The 20,782-nt window shown below is 39.2% G+C and overlaps 1 protein-coding gene across 1 annotated transcript; it reads left to right on the top strand.

Annotated features, from left to right (window-relative positions):
• The first annotated feature begins 15,812 nt into the window (after positions 1-15,812).
• On the top strand, positions 15,813-19,531 carry LOC148810917 (uncharacterized). The gene is made up of 12 exons (XM_088908835.1): positions 15,813-15,847; positions 16,019-16,303; positions 16,407-16,505; positions 16,748-16,895; positions 16,985-17,286; positions 17,390-17,597; positions 17,699-17,830; positions 17,944-18,074; positions 18,165-18,371; positions 18,459-18,515; positions 18,605-18,810; positions 18,906-19,531. The coding sequence occupies exons 1-12, from the start codon at positions 15,813-15,815 to the stop codon at positions 19,529-19,531; spliced, it is 2,436 nt and encodes an 811-aa protein (XP_088764961.1).
• The last annotated feature ends 1,251 nt before the right edge of the window (positions 19,532-20,782 follow it).

Genomic DNA, 20,782 nt, shown 5'->3' with positions numbered 1-20,782 from the left:
CTGTCTCAATGGATGCAGTGCTCCTGAAAGGGCTCTCAAACCCTGCATTTCAGATGATTAGCTGTATCCCTCACATGTGGCACCTCAGAATGACTTCTACTTTATTCTGCTTAAATTATTACATTATACATAATTTGAGTTCATTTTTAAAAGTAAAAGGTAATGAAAGGAATGAAAGATATGTAGCAATCACATTGTAACAGGGGTGACAGTGACTTTTTGCTTGTACTAAGCATTAGTACCTAAGTCCACTAATGGACTTCTGGTACCTTTAGGGTACAGTGTTCCCTGAAGGGCTCTCAAACCCCGCATTTCAGATGCATAGCTGTATCGCTGATGTGTTGCACCTCAGAATCACTTTTAAACCTTACCTCTGGTATCTTTAATCCCTATTGCTCAACACATGGTGAAAGTATCGCATACATGTGTCTGAAAATGAGCAATGGGCCCCTGAGAGACTCATTTGCCTGTTTCACAAATGATCACATTTGACTAGAGATTCTGTTTGGGATTCAGTTGTGCATTCTGACAGCAATCCCTTTCAAAAAACGATACATTCTGGATGAGTTCAAAGTTGCAGGAACACTGTATTTAGGATGTCTTTGCAGATATTCTGTGTCTCTAGCTTCAACACAGTGATATATATATATGCTCACTGATTTTTTGGTACATGCCCAAGTCAATAATCATTATGAGGATTTATTTCCAGATGTGCTAGAGGTAGTGTTGTGAAATACTTCATCACACTGGATTGCAGGTTTAAACCCCCTGCACTCTTACTCCTTAAAAACCAACAAATGCAGATATGTAGCAATCACATTGTAACAGGGGTGACAGTGACTTAATGCTTGTACTAAGCATTAGTACCAAAGTCCACTAGTGGACTTCTGGTACCTTTAGGGTACGGTGTTCCTTGAAGGGCTCTCAAACCCCGCATTTCAGATGCCTAGCTGTATCGCTGATGTGTTGCACCTCAGAATCACTTTTAAACCTTACATCTGGTATCTTTAATCCCTATTGCTCAACACATGGTGAAAGTATCGCATACATGTGTCTGAAAATGAGCAATGGGCCCCTGAGAGACTCATTTGCCTGTTTCACAAATGATCACATTTGACTAGAGATTCTGTTTGGGATTCAGTTGTGCATTCTGACAGCAATCCCTTTCAAAAAACGATACATTCTGGATGAGTTCAAAGGTGCAGGAACACTGTATTTAGGATGTCTTTGCAGATATTCTGTGTCTCTAGCTTCAACACAGTGATATATATATATATGCTCACTGATTTTTTGGTACATGCCAAGGGCAATAATCATTATGAGGATTTATTTCCAGATGTGCTAGAGGTAGTGTTGTGAAATACTTCAACACACTGGATTGCGGGTTTAAACCCCCTGCACTCTTACTCGTTAAAAACCAACAAATGCAATTCACTACTAAAAATTACTGCATTTTCTCCTAGAAAGAGCTCTCAATTAATGAAATGCCCCATTGAACTGGCCCTGATTATACAATGCAAGGAGAAGTCTTCTAAGCCAATACTTGTAACCAGAAAGAGGCTGTATTTCAATTATACAATATACAAAACAATACCATTTAACACAAAGATATAGTCCACACCTCAGCATGCACATGATGAGATTCTTGATATTAGATTAGTAAAAACAATATCAATGCACTGAGAGACGCTTAAGAATAAAGATGCATCAGCCTGACTGCATATTAGTTTTAAAGGGTTATCAGCAAATGCATTTAAAAGAAAAAATGTAAAGTCTTACCTCTTGATCGTAGTGGTGATTCAATATCCAGGACCTTAGTCAAGTCTCAGAGTTACTGTACCTCCTGTCTCAATTACAGGTGAAAAGTGAAAGGTATATTGCACTCAGCAGAAAGTTACCCCGAGCAAAGATTCCACCCATCCCAGAAAACAGCACTCCCATTTGGCAAAGCAGTGGGTGGAGGAAGCCTTTGCTACCATTATCAAACACAGAAATCGTTATAATTTAATTTTAAAAACATGGCTAAGCATGGGTTTAAAGTATATTCAACGGTGCAGGTGCATTCAAAGAAATAGAGTTTCCCAAGCCCTCAGAAAGAATTACCATTTCTAAAGATGTCTAGTTTCAAGCATTAACATCCAAACTACCTGTCTTAGCTGGAACAGGGAGTTTGCTAAGCCACCTGAAAGAATTACCATATCCAAAGATGTCTAGTTTCAAGCATTACCATCCAAAGTACCTGTCTTAGCTGGGCCAGGTAGTTTGCCAAGCCATGTGAAAGAATTACCATTTCCAAAGAAGTCTGTTGTAAGCCAGGTTCAATCATGACCATCCAAAGTACCGGTCGTCCCTTTGGGCGAGAGGGTTTCCTGTGTGTCTAGGATGTGTTCTTCCCTTAAACTTGGCCCTGATTATACAATAAAGGATAAGTAACCAGAAAGAGGTGGTATTTCGATTTTACAGTACATAAAAAATACATACATTCCACAGTGTTACAATATCACATTCCTGATATTAGATTAATAAAAAATATCAAGGCACTGAGGCTAATTAATAAAGATGCTTTTGACTGACTGGACCTTGGAGCAAGGTGTGTAAATTACAACAGACATCTTTAGAAATGGTAAATCTTTCAGGTGGCTTGGCAAATTTACTGCCCCTCCTAAGACAGATACTTTGGATGTTAATGCTTGAAACTAGACATCACAACTGATCGTATTTTACTAGAGATTCTGTTTGGGATTCAGATGTGCATTCGGACAGCAATCCCTTTCAAGAAATGATACGTTCTGGATGAGGTCAAAGGTGCTGGAACACTGTATTTCGGATGCGAATGTGTGTCTGCATTTGTTGGTTTTTAAGGAGTAAGAGTGCAGGGGGTTTAAACCTGCAATCCAGTGTGATGAAGTATTTCACAACACTACCTCTAGCACATCTGGAAATAAATCCTCATAATGATTATTGCCCTGGGCATGTACCAAAAAATCAGTGAGCATATATATATATATATCACTGTGTTGAAGCTAGAGACACAGAATAACTGCAAACACATCATAAATACAGTGTTCCTGCAACTTTGAACTCATCCAGAATGTATCGTTTTTTGAAAGGGATTGCAGTCAGAATGCACAACTGAATCCCAAACAGAATCTCTAGTCAAATATGTTCATTTGTGAAACAGGCAAATGAGTCTCTCTGGGGCCCATTGCTCATTTTCAGACACATGTATGCAATACTTTTACCATGCGTTGAGCAATAGGGATTAAAGATACCAGATGTAAGGTTTAAAAGTGATTCTGAGGTGCAACAGATCAGCGATACAGCTAGGCATCTGAAATGCGGGGTTTGAGAGCCCTTCAGGGAACACCGTACCCTAAAGGTACCAGAAGTCAACTAGTGGACTTAGGTACTAATGCTTAGTACAAGCATTAAGTCACTGCCACCCCTGTTACAATGTGATTGCTACATATCTTCCATTCCTTTCATTACCTTTTACTTTTAAAAATGAACTCAAATTGTGTATAATGTAATAATTTAAGTAGAATAAAGTAGAAGTCATTCTGAGGTGCCACATGTGAGGGATACAGCTAGGCATCTGAAATGCAGGGTTTGAGAGCCCTTTAAGGAGCACTGCATCCATTGAGACAGACCCGTGCATGTTAAACAAATACATTCTAATAATATAATGATCCAGTGTGTTGCACTACTTCACTGCTTCACTGCTCTATGCCGTCTGGAAATAAATCCTCAGACTGCTTACTGCCCTGGGCATGTACCAAGACATTACAGGAGCACATCTATATATGCCACTGCCCTGGGCATGTACCAAGACATTACAGGAGACACACAATCGCATCCGAAATACAGTGTTCCAGCACCTTTGACCTCATCCAGAACGTATCATTTCTTGAAAGGGATTGCTGTCAGAATGCACAACTGAATCCCAAACAGAATCTCTAGTCAAATATGATCATTTGTGAAACAGGCAAATGAGTCTCTCAGGGGCCCATTGCTCATTTTCAGACACATGTATGCAATACTTTCACCATGCGTTGGGCAATAGGGATTAAAGATACCAGAGGTAAGGTTTAAAAGTGATTCTGAGGTGCAACACATCAGCGATACAGCTAGGCATCTGAAATGCGGGGTTTGAGAGCCCTTCAGGGAACACCGTACCCTAAAGGTACCAGAAGTTTACTAGTACAAGAATTAAGTCACAGTCATCCCTGTTACAATGTGATTGCTACATATCTGCATTTGTTGGTTTTTAAGGAGTAAGAGTGCAGGGGGTTTAAACCTGCAATCCAGTGTGATGAAGTATTTCACAACACTACCTCTAGCACATCTGGAAATAAATCCTCATAATGATTATTGCCCTGGGCATGTACCAAAAAATCAGTGAGCATATATATATATATAAACACATCCTAAATACAGTGCTCCTGCACCTAACCGTAACCCTAACCTACCTAATGATTTAAGTAGAATAGATTCTTATTATGTAATGATAAAGTGTGTTGCACTACTTCACTGCATCAAAGCTGTATGCCGTCTGGAAATAAATCCTCAGTCTACTTATTGCCCTGGGCATGTACCTATAAATCACTGAGCATATATATATATATCACTGTGTTGAAGCTAGAGACACAGAATCACTGCAAACACATCCTAAACACAGTGTTCTTGCACCTTTGACCTCATCCAGAACGTAACATTCTTCGAAAGGGATTGCTGTCCAAATGCACATCTGAATCCCAAACAGAATCTCTAGTAAAATATGATAATTTGTGAAACAGGCAAATGAGTGTCACAGGGGCCCATTCCTTATTGTTAGACACATATATACAAAGCTTTCACCATGCATTAAGCAATAGGGATTATAGACACCACAGGTAAGGTTAGAAGTCATTCTGAGGTGCCACATTTGAAGGATACAGCTAGGCATCTGAAATGCAGGGTTTGAGAGCCCTTCAGGAGCAATGCATCCTTTGAGACACACCTGTGCATGTTAAACAAATGATCATTTCCTTCAGCATTAGGGACTAAATATACTAAACGTATGATTCTAAAATGTTATTTTCACATATATTAATGTAATGTAATGCTTATGCTTTATAAACAAATCTAATTAAAAAAAGCTTAAGTTTTGTATTTATCTTGTACCATAGAACATGATTTTCTTTGTATTTCAAGCCCACAAAGTGTGCAAATGACGCACTACATGATATAAGGACGATTATCACATGCATATCGATATTATCTTTCTTATGAAAATACATTCCTTTCATTACCTTTTACTTTTTAAAATGAACTCAAATTGTGTATAATGTAATAATTTAAGTAGAATAGATTCTAATCATATAATGATCCAGTGTGTTGCACTAGTTCACTGCTTCACTGCTCTATGCCGTCTGGAAATAAATCCTCAGACTGCTTACTGCCCTGGGCATGTACCAAGAAATTACAGGAACACATCAATATACAGTATATCACTGCGTTGAAGCAGGAGACACACAATCGCATCCTAAATACAGTGTTCCAGCACCTTTGACCTCATCCAGAACGTATCATTTCTTGAAAGGGATTGCTGTCCGAATGCACATCTGAATCCTAAACAGAATCTCTAGTAAAATACGATCAGTTGTGATGTCTAGTTTCAAGCATTAACATCCAAAGTACTTGTCTTAGGTGGGGCAGTAAATTTGCCAAGCCACCTGAAAGAATTACCATTTCTACAAATGTCTGTTGTAATTTACACACCTTGCTCCAAGGTCCAGTCAGTCAAAAGCATCTTTATTAATTAGCTTCAGTACCTTGATATTTTTTATTAATCTAATATCAGGAATCTCACCATGTGCACGCTGAGCTGTGGAATATATGTATTTTTTATGTACTGTAAAATTGAAATACCACCTCTTTCTGGTTACTTATCCTTTATTGTATAATCAGGGCCAAGTTTAAGGGAAGAACACATCCTAGACACACAGGAAACCCTCTCGCCCAAAGGGACGACCGGTACTTTGGATGGTCATGATTGAACCTGGCTTACAACAGACTTCTTTGGAAATGGTAATTCTTTCACATGGCTTGGCAAACTACCTGGCCCAGCTAAGACAGGTACTTTGGATGGTAATGCTTGAAACTAGACATCTTTGGATATGGTAATTCTTTCAGGTGGCTTAGCAAACTCCCTGCTCCAGCTAAGACAGGTAGTTTGGATGTTAATGCTTGAAACTAGACATCTTTAGAAATGGTAATTCTTTCTGAGGGCTTGGGAAACTCTATTTCTTTGAATGCACCTGCACCGTTGAATATACTTTAAACCCATGCTTAGCCATGTTTTTAAAATTAAATTATAACGATTTCTGTGTTTGATAATGGTAGCAAAGGCTTCCTCCACCCACTGCTTTGCCAAAGGGGAGTGCTGTTTTCTGGGATGGGTGGAATCTTTGCTCGGGGTAACTTTCTGCTGAGTGCAATATACCTTTCACTTTTCACCTGTAATTGAGACAGGAGGTACAGTAACTCTGAGACTTGACTAAGGTCCTGGATATTGAATCACCACTACGATCAAGAGGTAAGACTTTACATTTTTTCTTTTAAATGCATTTGCTGATAACCCTTTAAAACTAATATGCAGTCAGGCTGATGCATCTTTATTCTTAAGCGTCTCTCAGTGCATTGATATTGTTTTTACTAATCTAATATCAAGAATCTCATCATGTGCATGCTGAGGTGTGGACTATATCTTTGTGTTAAATGGTATTGTTTTGTATATTGTATAATTGAAATACAGCCTCTTTCTGGTTACAAGTATTGGCTTAGAAGACTTCTCCTTGCATTGTATAATCAGGGCCAGTTCAATGGGGCATTTCATTAATTGAGAGCTCTTTCTAGGAGAAAATGCAGTAATTTTTAGTAGTGAATTGCATTTGTTGGTTTTTAACGAGTAAGAGTGCAGGGGGTTTAAACCCGCAATCCAGTGTGTTGAAGTATTTCACAACACTACCTCTAGCACATCTGGAAATAAATCCTCATAATGATTATTGCCCTTGGCATGTACCAAAAAATCAGTGAGCATATATATATATATCACTGTGTTGAAGCTAGAGACACAGAATATCTGCAAAGACATCCTAAATACAGTGTTCCTGCACCTTTGAACTCATCCAGAATGTATCGTTTTTTGAAAGGGATTGCTGTCAGAATGCACAACTGAATCCCAAACAGAATCTCTAGTCAAATGTGATCATTTGTGAAACAGGCAAATGAGTCTCTCAGGGGCCCATTGCTCATTTTCAGACACATGTATGCGATACTTTCACCATGTGTTGAGCAATAGGGATTAAAGATACCAGATGTAAGGTTTAAAAGTGATTCTGAGGTGCAACACATCAGCGATACAGCTAGGCATCTGAAATGCGGGGTTTGAGAGCCCTTCAAGGAACACCGTACCCTAAAGGTACCAGAAGTCCACTAGTGGACTTTGGTACTAATGCTTAGTACAAGCATTAAGTCACTGTCACCCCTGTTACAATGTGATTGCTACATATCTGCATTTGTTGGTTTTTAAGGAGTAAGAGTGCAGGGGGTTTAAACCTGCAATCCAGTGTGATGAAGTATTTCACAACACTACCTCTAGCACATCTGGAAATAAATCCTCATAATGATTATTGACTTGGGCATGTACCAAAAAATCAGTGAGCATATATATATATCACTGTGTTGAAGCTAGAGACACAGAATATCTGCAAAGACATCCTAAATACAGTGTTCCTGCAACTTTGAACTCATCCAGAATGTATCGTTTTTTGAAAGGGATTGCAGTCAGAATGCACAACTGAATCCCAAACAGAATCTCTAGTCAAATATGTTCATTTGTGAAACAGGCAAATGAGTCTCTCAGGGGCCCATTGCTCATTTTCAGACACATGTATGCGATACTTTTACCATGCTTGAGCAATAGGGATTAAAGATACCAGAGGTAAGGTTTAAAAGTGATTCTGAGGTGCAACACATCAGCGATACAGCTAGGCATCTGAAATGCGGGGTTTGAGAGCCCTTCAGGGAGCACCGTACCCTAAAGGTACCAGAAGTCCACTAGTGGACTTAGGTACTAATGCTTAATACAAGCATTAAGTCACTGTCACTCCTGTTACAATGTGATTGCTATATATCTTCCATTCCTTTCATTACCTTTTACTTTTTAAAATGAACTCAAATTGTGTATAATGTAATAATTTAAGTAGAATAAAGTAGAAGTCATTCTGAGGTGCCACATGTGAGGGATACAGCTAAGCATCTGAAATGTAGGGTTTGAGAGCCCTTTCAGGAGCACTGCATCCATTGAGACAGACCCGTGCATGTTAAACAAATGATCATTTCTTTCAGCATTAGAGACTAAATATACTAAACGTATGATGCTAAAACGTTATTTTCACATATATTAATGTAATAAATGATTGCTTATGCTTTATAAACAAATCTAATTAAAATAAAAGCTTAAGTTTTGTATTTATCTTTTACCATAGAACATGATTTTCTTTGTATTTCAAGCTCACAAAGTGACCAAATGACGCACTACATGATATAAGGAAGATTATCACATGCATATCGGTATTATCTTTCTTATGAAAATGCATTCCTTTCATTACCTTTTACTTTTAAAATGAACTCCAATTGTGTAGAATGTAATAATTTAAGTAGAATAGATTCCAATAATATAATGATCCAGTATGTTGCACTGGCCTGGTCAGCCTGGCCTGGGGGATGGTGCACATAGCACTTTCAGTGCTGGAGGTGTTAATGGGGGAGGTGTTGGAGATTGGCAGCTGTGGGGGATGGCTGGGTGAGTAGCTATCAGGGTTTGTAGCTTTTCCTTTGCATCTTGTCCTCTGTGGCCATGATTAAGAGGGACGGCCGGGGGCATTCGTATTGCATTCGTAAATTGCATTTGTTGGTTTTTAAGGAGTAATAGTGCAGGGGGTTTAAACCTGCAATCCAGTGTGATGAAGTATTTCACAACACTACCTCTAGCACATCTGGAAATAAAACCTCATAATGATTATTGCCCTGGGCATGTACCAAAAGATCAGGGAGCATATATATATATCACTGTGTTGAAGCTAGAGATACAGAATAACTGCAAACACATCCTAAATACAGTGTTCCTGCACCTTTGAACTCATCCAGAATGTATCGTTTTTTGAAAGGGATTGCTGTCAGAATGCACAACTGAATCCCAAACAGAATCTCTAGTCAAATATGATCATTTGTGAAACAGGCAAATGAGTCTCTCAGGGGCCCATTGCTCATTTTCAGACACATGTATGCGATACTTTTACCATGCGTTGAGCAATAGGGATTAAAGATACCAGAGGTAAGGTTTAAAAGTGATTCTGAGGTGCAACACATCAGCGATACAGCTAGGCATCTGAAATGCGGGGTTTGAGAGCCCTTCAGGGAGCACCGTACCCTAAGGGTACCAGAAGTCCACTAGTGGACTTAGGTACTAATGCTTAATACAAGCATTAAGTCACTGTCACCTCTGTTACAATGTGATTGCTACATATCTTCCATTCCTTTCATTACCTTTTACTTTTTAAAATGAACTCAAATTGTGTATAATGTAATAATTTAAGTAGAATAAAGTAGAAGTCATTCTGAGGTGCCACATGTGAGGGATACAGCTAAGCATCTGAAATGTAGGGTTTGAGAGCCCTTTCAGGAGCACTGCATCCATTGAGACAGACCCGTGCATGTTAAACAAATGATCATTTCTTTCAGCATTAGAGACTAAATATACTAAACGTATGATGCTAAAACGTTATTTTCACATATATTAATGTAATAAATGATTGCTTATGCTTTATAAACAAATCTAATTAAAATAAAAGCTTAAGATTTGTATTTATCTTGTACCATTGAACATGATTTTCTTTGTATTTCAAGCCCACAAAGTGACCAAATGACGCACTACATGATATAAGGAAGATTATCACATGCATATCGGTATTATCTTTCTTATGAAAATGCATTCCTTTCATTACCATTTACTTTTAAAATGAACTCCAATTGTGTAGAATGTAATAATTTAAGTAGAATAGATTCTAATAATATAATGATCAAGTGTGTTGCACTGGCCTGGTCAGCCTGGCCTGGGGGATGGTGCACATAGCACTTTCAGTGCTGGAGGTGTTAATGGGGGAGGTGTTGGAGATTGGCAGCTGTGGGGGATGGCTGGGTGAGTAGCTGTCAGGGTTTGTAGCTTTTCCTTTGCATCTTGTCCTCTGGGGCCATGATTAAGAGGGACGGCCGGGGGCATTCGTATTGCATTCGTAAATTGCATTTGTTGGTTTTTAAGGAGTAAGAGTGCAGGGGGTTTAAACCTGCAATCCAGTGTGTTAAAGTATTTCACAACACTACCTCTAGCACATCTGGAAATAAATCCTCATAATGATAATTGCCCTGGGCATGTACCAAAAAATCAGTGAGCATATATATATATATCACTGTGTTGAAGCTAGAGACACAGAATAACTGCAAACACATCATAAATACAGTGTTCCTGCACTTTGAACTCATCCAGAATGTATCGTTTTTTGAAAGGGATTGCAGTCAGAATGCACAACTGAATCCCAAACAGAATCTCTAGTCAAATATGTTCATTTGTGAAACAGGCAAATGAGTCTCTCAGGGGCCCATTGCTCATTTTCAGACACATGTATGCAATACTTTTACCATGCGTTGAGCAATAGGGATTAAAGATACCAGATGTAAGGTTTAAAAGTGATTCTGAGGTGCAACACATCAGCGATACAGCTAGGCATCTGAAATGCGGGGTTTGAGAGCCCTTCAAGGAACACCGTACCCTAAAGGTACCAGAAGTTTACTAGTGCAAACATTAAGTCACTGTAACCCCTGTTACTATGTGATTGCTACATATCTGCATTTGTTGGTTTTTAAGGAGTAAGAGTGCAGGGGGTTTAAACCTGCAATCCAGTGTGATGAAGTATTTCACAACACTACCTCTAGCACATCTGGAAATAAATCCTCATAATGATTATTGCCCTGGGCATGTACCAAAAAATCAGTGAGCATATATATATATATATCACTGTGTTGAAGCTAGAGACACAGAATAACTGCAAACACATCATAAATACAGTGTTCCTGCAACTTTGAACTCATCCAGAATGTATAGTTTTTTGAAAGGGATTGCTGTCAGAATGCACAACTGAATCCCAAACAGAATCTCTAGTCAAATGTGATCATTTGTGAAACAGGCAAATGAGTCTCTCAGGGGCCCATTGCTCATTTTCAGACACATGTATGCGATACTTTTACCATGCGTTGAGCAATAGGGATTAAAGATACCAGAGGTAAGGTTTAAAAGTGATTCTGAGGTGCAACACATCAGCGATACAGCTAGGCATCTGAAATGCGGGGTTTGAGAGCCCTTCAGGGAACACCGTACCCTAAAGGTACCAGAAGTCCACTAGTGGACTTAGGTACTGATGCTTAGTACAAGCATTAAGTCACTGTCACCCCTGTTACAATGTGATTGCTACATATCTTTCATTCCTTTCATTACCTTTTACTTTTAAAAATGAACTCAAATTGTGTATAATGTAATAATTTAAGCAGAATAACGTAGAAGTCATTCTGAGGTGCCACATGTGAGGGATACAGCTAGGCGTCTGAAATGCAGGGTTTGAGGGCCCTTTCAGGAGCACTGCATCCATTGAGACAGACCCGTGCATGTTAAACAAATAGATTCTAATAATATAATGATCTAGTGTGTTGCACTACTTCACTGCTTCACTGCTCTACGCCGTCTGGAAATATATCCTCAGACTGCTTACTGCCCTGGGCATGTACCAAGACATTACAGGAGAACATCTATATATGCCTCTGCGTTGAAGCAGGAGACACACATTTGCATCCGAAATACAGTGTTCCGGCACCTTTGACCTCATCCAGAACGTATCATTTCTTGAAAGGGATTGCTGTCCGAATGCACATCTGAATCCCAAACAGAATCTCTAGTAAAATACGATCAGTTGTGATGTCTAGTTTCAAGCATTAACATCCAAAGTATCTGTCTTAGGTGGGGCAGTAAATTTGCCAAGCCACCTGAAAGAATTACTTTTTCTAAAGATGTCTGTTGTAATTTACACACCTTGCTCCAAGGTCCAGTCAGTCAAAAGCATCTTTGTTAATTAGCCTCAGTGCCTTGATATTTTTAATTAATCTAATATCAGGAATATCACCATGTGCATGCTGAGCTGTGGAATGTATGTATTTTTTATGTACTGTAAAATCGAAATACCACCTCTTTCTGATTACTTATCCTTTATTGTATAATCAGGGCCAAATAAATCTAAATCAGTGTCACCTGCTGGGTTCAAAACGCCTTCAGGAGACACCAAATAGGAGGCACTGGACTATAAATACCCATCCATGTTATAACACACTCACCAAGGGTTTTTTAGTTTAACTCTGAGCTTTGAGATATTTAATACCTATGGTACCCATATTCACCCTTTATTTAAGGGAAGTACACATCCTAGACACACAGGAAACCCTCTCGCCCCAAGGGACGACCAGTACTTTGGATGGTCATGATTGAACCTGGCTTACAACAGACTTCTTTGGAAATGGTAATTCTTTCACATGGCTTGGCAAACTACCTGGCCCAGCTAAGACAGGTACTTTGGATGTTAATGCTTGAAACTAGACATCTTTGGATATGGTAATTCTTTCAGGTTGCTTAGCAAGCTCCCTGCTCCAGCTAAGACAGGTAGTTTGGATGTTAATGCTTGAAACTAGACATCTTTAGAAATGGTAATTCTTTCTGAGGGCTTGGGAAACTCTATTTCTTTGAATGCACCTGCACCGTTGAATATACTTTAAACCCATGCTTAGCCATGTTTTTAAAATTAAATTATAACGATTTCTGTGTTTGATAATGGTAGCAAAGGCTTCCTCCACCCACTGCTTTGCCAAAGGGGAGTGCTGTTTTCTGGGATGGGTAGAGTCTTTGCTCGGGGTAACTTTCTGCTGAGTGCAATATACCTTTCACTTTTCACCTGCAATCGAGACAGGAGGTACAGTAACTCTGAGACTTGACTAAGGTCCTGGATATTGAATCACCACTACGATCAAGAGGTAAGACTTTACATTTTTACTTTTAAATGCATTTGCTGATAACCTTTTAAAACTAATATGCAGTTAGGCAGATGCATCTTTATTCTTAAGCGTCTCTCAGTGCATTTATATTGTTTTTACTAATCTAATATCAAGAATATCACTGTGTTGAAGCTAGAGACACAGAATATCTGCAAACACATCCTAAATACAGTGTTCCTGCACCTTTGAACTCATCCAGAATGTATCGTTTTTTGAAAGGGATTGCTGTCAGAATGCACAACTGAATCCCAAACAGAATCTCTAGTCAAATGTGATCATTTGTGAATCAGGCAAATGAGTCTCTCAGGGGCCCATTGCTCATTTTCAGACACATGTATGCAATACTTTCACCATGTGTTGAGCAATAGGGATTAAAGATACCAGATGTAAGGTTTAAAAGTGATTCTGAGGTGCAACACATCAGCGATACAGCTGGGCATCTGAAATGCGGGGTTTGAGAGCCCTTCAGGGAACACCGTACCCTAAAGGTACCAGAAGTCCACTAGTGGACTTAGGTACTAATGCTTAGTACAAGCAAAAAGTCACTGTCACCCCTGTTACAATGTGATTGCTACATATCTTTCATTCCTTTCATTACCCTTTACTTTTAAAAATGAACTCAAATTGTGTATAATGTAATAATTTAAGTAGAATAAAGTAGAAGTCATTCTGAGGTGCCACATGTGAGGGATACAGCTAGGCATCTGAAATGCAGGGTTTGAGAGCCCTTTCAGGAGCACTGCATCCATTGAGACAGACCCGTGCATGTTAAACAAATAGATTCTAATAATATAATGATCCAGTGTGTTGCACTACTTCACTGCTTCACTGCTCTATGCCGTCTGGAAATAAATCCTCAGACTGCTTACTGCCCTGGGCATGTACCAAGAAATTACAGGAGCACATCAATATACAGTATATCACTGCGTTGAAGCAGGAGACACACAATCGCATCCTAAATACAGTGTTCCGGCACCTTTGACCTCATCCAGAACGTATCATTTCTTGAAAGGGATTGCTGTCCGAATGCACATCTGAATCCCAAACAGAATCTCTAGTAAAATACGATCAGTTGTGATGTCTAGTTTCAAGCATTAACATCCAAAGTACCTGTCTTAGGTGGGGCAGTAAATTTGCCAAGCCACCTGAAAGAATTACCATTTCTAAAGATGTCTGTTGTAATTTACACACCTTGCTCCAAGGTCCAGTCAGTCAAAAGCATCTTTATTAATTAGCCTCAGTGCCTTGATATTTTTTATTAATCTAATATCAGGAATCTCACCATGTGCATGCTGAGCTGTGGAAAGTATGTATTTTTTTATGTACTGTAAAATCGAAATACCACCTCTTTCTGGTTACTTATCCTTTATTGTATAATCAGGGCCAAGTAAAACTAAATCAGTGTCACCTGCTGGGTTCAAAACGCCTTCAGGGGACACCAAATAGGAGGCACTGGACTATAAATACCCATCCATGTTATAACACACTTACCAAGGGTTTTTTAGTTTAACTCTGAGCTTTGAGAGATTTAATACCTATGGTACCCATATTCACCCTTTATTTAAGGGAAGTACACATCCTAGACACACAGGAAACCCTCTCGCCCCAAGGGACGACCGGTACTTTGGATGGTCATGATTGAACCTGGCTTACAACAGACTTCTTTGGAAATGGTAATTCTTTCACATGGCTTGGCAAACTACCTGGCCCAGCTAAGACAGGTACTTTGGATGTTAATGCTTGAAGCTAGACATCTTTGGATATGGTAATTCTTTCAGGTGGCTTAGCAAACTCCCTGCTCCAGCTAAGACAGGTACTTTGGATGTTAATGCTTGAAACTAGACATCTTTAGAAATGGCAATTCTTTCTGAGGGCTTGGGAAACTCTATTTCTTTGAATGCACTTGCACCGTTGAATATACTTTAAACCCATGCTTAGCCATGTTTTTAAAATTAAATTATAACGATTTCTGTGTTTGATAATGGTAGCAAAGGCTTCCTCCACCCACTGCTTTGCCAAAGGGGAGTGCTGTTTTCTGGGAGGGGTGGAGTCTTTGCTCGGGGTAACTTTCTGCTGAGTGCAATATACCTTTCACTTTTCACCTGCAATCGAGACAGGAGGTACAGTAACTCTGAGACTTGACTAAGGTCCTGGATATTGAATCACCACTACGATCAAGAGGTAAGACTTTATATTTTTACTTTTAAATGCATTTGCTGATAACCTTTTAAAACTAATATGCAGTCAGGCAGATGCATCTTTATTCTTAAGCGTCTCTCAGTGCATTGATATTGTTTTTACTAATCTAATATCAAGAATCTCATCATGTGATTAATTGATTAATTGCAATAGTGTAACTGCAAATGAATATAGATGAGAATGTATGTTTGTTCATATGCAATGGCATGAGCAGTTTCTCATTGCAGTGGATTTTCAGGGCCAATTCATCTTCCATCTTATACTGAATATGAAAGGTAGTTGTTTCTATATGGACTCAGTCTTTGGAATTTGTATATATATATATTTCAGTGATCCCTCAGCCATTCCTTCTGTATTGTAATTCAATTTCTCTTTTAAAATTCCTTCCCCACTTCTAGGACCTGCAGTTGCTGAACTCCACAATGGCTCCTATTGGAAAGTCTGTGACTGAGACCAAGTAAGTGTTCACTTTTTTATGAAACCATTATTTATTTTGGAGCAATGACCAATTCTTATATAAATACAATGAAATCATTATGCTCAAACTATGAGAGAGAAAATTAAGGATAATTTAAGAAATCAGTCTTAGCTTGTTTCTATACACAGATGGTATAATTTATTTTCAAAGGAAACCCGCGAGGATTCCCCTGGTGTGCAAGATGTGCCTGAATACTTTTGATCAGCTTCCTGCTCACTTGAAGAGGGCGTGTATGAAGCACGCCACGGCAGAAGAGATCAGGATGGCCTCTCAACAGGCGAGGGAGGACATGATGAATCACCTGAAGAACGGGGTCATCGTGGATTACCACAGAATAGAAATTGTGTCTGGTGAGGCAAACAGGATAGCGGTTGTAAGACTGCTAGAGTCCTCGGGCCTTTTTGTACGTGGGAAGCCTGAAGACACATTGGCACGGTGAGATATTTTTAATATGTAAGGCTTCTGTAGTTTCTTTTTGAAATCATTGTTACAACATATTATGTAAAAGCATGTTGAAAAGAATCTACCTGCATTCCAGCGGCCCTGAGCAAGAGGCCACTGTCCAGGAGGAAGAGATGCCAGAGGCTGCTCCAGAAACTGAAGCAGAAGCGGAGGAGGAAGGGGAAGATGGGGAACAGTAAGACTCTCTGCTCAATAGGGTTTCTAGTGCTTTATTTTTTATTTGCACGTTGTATGTATAAAATTAGATTTTGTTTCACAGAGGCAAGAAAAAATGTAGCCTTAATTGGGATGTCAGTGAATTGGTAGATATACACATTCACACAGGGCCACATCTAAAGCCATTTTCTCCCAGAAGCCAACTAAGAAAACGGAAACACTTATAATACATGTAATTGTCCATGTGTCTTATATCTACAGGGTGTCAGTTAAAGGTAATCTAAAAGCTCTCCGAAAAAGAGTTGCCCTGGCTGGACTTTACAGAAAACACTCTCTTGATTCTCCTCTCCTGGCTGGCTTTAAACAATACCTTATCCAGGGCCTGGGAATGGTAAACTGCTCCAAGGAGGTAGGTATTTGGTACATGGTTTTACTCGGCTTAAACTTCACAGGATGTTGGTCATAAAAATAATGACTTTCTCTATATATGTTTTTCAGGTTGAAAATGTCTCCAGGTTCCTGTTTTTTATGGATCCATCAGATGTTTCCTTAAGTTTTCTGAAGGACATTTCCAAAATGCAGACATTTGTTTCCCAGTTGAAGATGACTGGGTTGTCTCACCAGACCATTGCAGGTTATATCATTAATATCAGCAGATTCCTGCTCTTCATCCGAAAAAACACTAACCTGCAAGTGGAGGATCCCAGTCTAGCTAAGAGTTTAATAGACTTCCAGAGCAATCTAAAGGATATAAAAAAGAGAAACAACAAGAGTGTCAGACAGGAAATAACCAGAAAGAGGTACTTTACTTATTAAATGTTGGTTCAACTTGTACTTGCTTTTCTATTCAAACACATGAATTTTGCCTTTTGGAGGCTGATAGTATTGTTCTCTCTCCCCCAGACTAACACAGCTGCAGAGTCCTCCACCTAAACTAAGCGATTGCTTGAAGGTGTTGAGTGTTGCAAAGAAAGATGTGCAGCGGATACTGGGCAAGACACACGCCTCTGCAGACATCACCACAAGTGAACGGATTGTTGTGATGCTTTACCTGCAGGCCATTCTCCAGCTGAAGCACCTTCAGCGCCCAGGGGTGGTAAAGAATATGACAGTAAGCATCCCTTCATACAACCAAGAATTTTGATTATAGATGTTCTTTTCGAGAAATTGTTTTTAATTAATATTTGTACTAAAAAAATCTTCTGAATTCAGGTCCTGGATTGGATACGGCGAAAAATTGTTGTGAATAAAAGTGGGCAAAACAGGGTAATAATCTCTGTCAAAGAGCGCATGGCTGCAACTCAGCGACTAGCTTCCTTTGCACTAAATGAAGAAGAGGAAAAGGTGAGTTGAAGGTTATATTTTGATATTTCATTGCTAAAAACTGTCTTTAGCATTCAATGGTATGTGAAGAATACTGCATTTAAACTGCATTTTTATTTTTTTTATTTTCTCAGATGTTTCACTGCTACTTCATTAACTTACGCTGTGATGCAAACTGCAGGATGGAAATAGAACATTTTTTTGTGTATGCAGGAGGAGAACCAGTTCACAATCCTACCTATGATCTGCGAAGACTGCATGAGAAGTAAATTGAATTATATAATTATTTTGATGTATTTTCTTTTTACTTTTCTGTGGCTTGAAAACAACTATTTTATATATGTTTGTTTTGCAGGTACCACCTACCACTGATTACTTGCTATGTTGCAAGAAGGGCATTTGAAATGGAAATAAAGAAGCTACCTATTGATCAGAAAACTGTCCTGAATGATTATTTAGGTGTTTCAAATGGAACTGTTGAAAACCTAGCCAGAAGGCTGACAGATGAGGACATGTGCTCAGCCAGCGAACTAATTCATGGCATTGTAGAAGCAGGATCTCTGTAAGTGTCACAGTGATATCCAAATTCAGTATTTGAAAGTCAATATTTAGGATAAACATAAATTTCTCATATTTTTTTAAACTTCAGTTCATCATCAGGAGAGCAATCTTCAGGCTATGGACAAGAACGTACAGCTGCTATACGGTAAGTTTTAATTCAATATCCCTCTTTCAGTTACCTTTTAGCCACTCTGTCTTAGATCTGAGATATTTAAGTTTTCTTTTTATAAATAGGTCCACTGTGGCAGCTGCTGCATATAGATGCCCAAAGATGGATGATGCTGCAGCCTTCCAGAAGCTGATACAGATTTTTCCCGTGACATTAGATGGGCAGCCTCCTAGAAAGAAAGAGCGCCTGAGAGTGACCGGCATTCACGATCGCCACTGTTACAATAGATGGAGAGCTGAGCAGAGGAAAAGGAGGCAACAGAACATATTCGGTAAGAACAGGATTTCTTCCCTTTTTAAAGAGTAATATTTCAAGAGTCTATTACTGGATATATTCTTTGGGTGGATTTCTGATATCTCACTACAGATCAATACAATAGACGGTTACCAACAGAAAGCCAAGTGACCCATTATATAGAAAAAATGGGATGGTCAACCAATACACCAGCTGTGTCCGAGGTACTTCAGAACTGGAAGCCGCATGTAGAAGTCCAACCAAATGGCAAGGACATTGAAAATCTGGTAAAACTCCAAACCTGGAGAGGCCTGCACATCGTTGACGATCCTGTGAAAGGGAAGAAGGTTATAACTTCCAGGCGTTTCCAGAAGGGAGAGGTGGTATGTGATTACCATGGCAAGGTTATCACAAAGACAGCTGGAGAAGCCCTAATGGCACAGATGGCAGAAGGAGACATGGGATATCTATTCTTTTTTGATGGACCTAAACAAAAAATGTGCATTGATTCGCGTGAAGAACACTGCACCTGCCACCCGGATATGGACACAATTGGAAGGCGCATAAATCATTCAAACAAAAAAGCCAACCTCAGACCAATTAAAGAATCTTTTGTAATTGACGAAAAGACTGACATAACAATTCTGTTCTTGGCAAAAAGAGAGATTGTAGTGGGAGAAGAGCTCCTATATGATTACGGTGTCTCCAGGAAGTCGTTTAATGGAGAAGGACAATCTCTGGAGTGGTTGGACGAATGATCATAAAATAAAGCTTTTATCTCCTCTGCCTCTCCACGGCAGAGGAGATCAGGATGACCTCTCAACAGGCGAGGAAGGACATGATAAATCACCTGAAAAACGGGGTCATCGTGGATTACAACAGAATAGAGATCGTGTCTGGTGAGGCAAACAGGACAGTGGTTGTAAGACTGCTGGAGTCCTTGGGCCTTTTTGTACATGGGAAGCCTGAAGACACATTGGCACGGTGAGATATTTTTAATTTGTAAGGCTTCTGTAGTTTCTTTTTGAAATCATTGTTACAACATATTATGTAAAAGCATGTTGAAAAGAATCTACCTAATAAAATAAAATAAATATGCCAACCTGTATCACAATCACAAACCCCTACTCTTAAGGGCGCTCCAGCCCTTCCTGATTTGCCTCATTCCCCGCATCTGTTCCTTGTTCCTACCCTGTTTCAGTTCAACTTTAAAAGCCAGGCGCTCACTTCACTCGAGGCTCTGCACCTGATCTCCGCATCGTGTGAGCCCGGGTCCTGGTTGTGCCTGGCTCCGTTGTGTTTTTAGCTTCCTGCTCCTGTTCCTGTTCCATTTGTTACTGCTAAAAAATGCCACATGCTTTAAACAAAACAAAAAAAGATTTAAAGATGTGAACCATTTCTTAAATTTGTTGACACTATCTGAACAGCACAGCATTCCCAGAATGGACAATGGAGTTTTCAGCAGCATTAGACGGGCAGCCTCTTGGGAAGAGAGAAGGAATGAGACCGACTGGACTTCATTAATGACACCGTTCTTATTGAAAGAGAACAGAAAGATAAGTCTGGATAATAATTCTTACTCTGATTTTATTATTATTTTCTTTCATTATCTACAAAATAGATTTTTGATAAGCTTCTTTTGAAACTGCCCAACATTACCAAACAGAAGATTGTTTTGGCAGGACACCATTTGTGCATCAAAAGCACCGGAGAGGTGTATATGACAGCCTATTTTCTGCCACTGAAATACTAATTGCTTCATTTCAGTTCATCCTTAGGCGAGCAGAAGAAAAAGAAGTTTGATGGAATTGGATGGAATTCCTCTTGGGAAGAAAGATAACAGAGACTGACTGGACTTCAAGAACAGCACCTTTCTGATTCACAGCGAACAGAACACAAAAGATGAGTCTAGGGAACAATTGCTTTATTTTCTTAATTAAAATTTCTGAAATGTTTAAGGACAACAGCAATGAACATTGTTAATGAGTTAGAGGTTAGATAGACCTGTA

Source organism: Atractosteus spatula (genome assembly GCF_055471065.1).
Source record: "Atractosteus spatula isolate fAtrSpa1 chromosome 17 unlocalized genomic scaffold, fAtrSpa1.hap1 SUPER_17_unloc_3, whole genome shotgun sequence".
Lineage (NCBI taxonomy): Eukaryota > Metazoa > Chordata > Actinopteri > Semionotiformes > Lepisosteidae > Atractosteus > Atractosteus spatula.
This window is presented reverse-complemented; position numbering and strand designations above follow the sequence as displayed.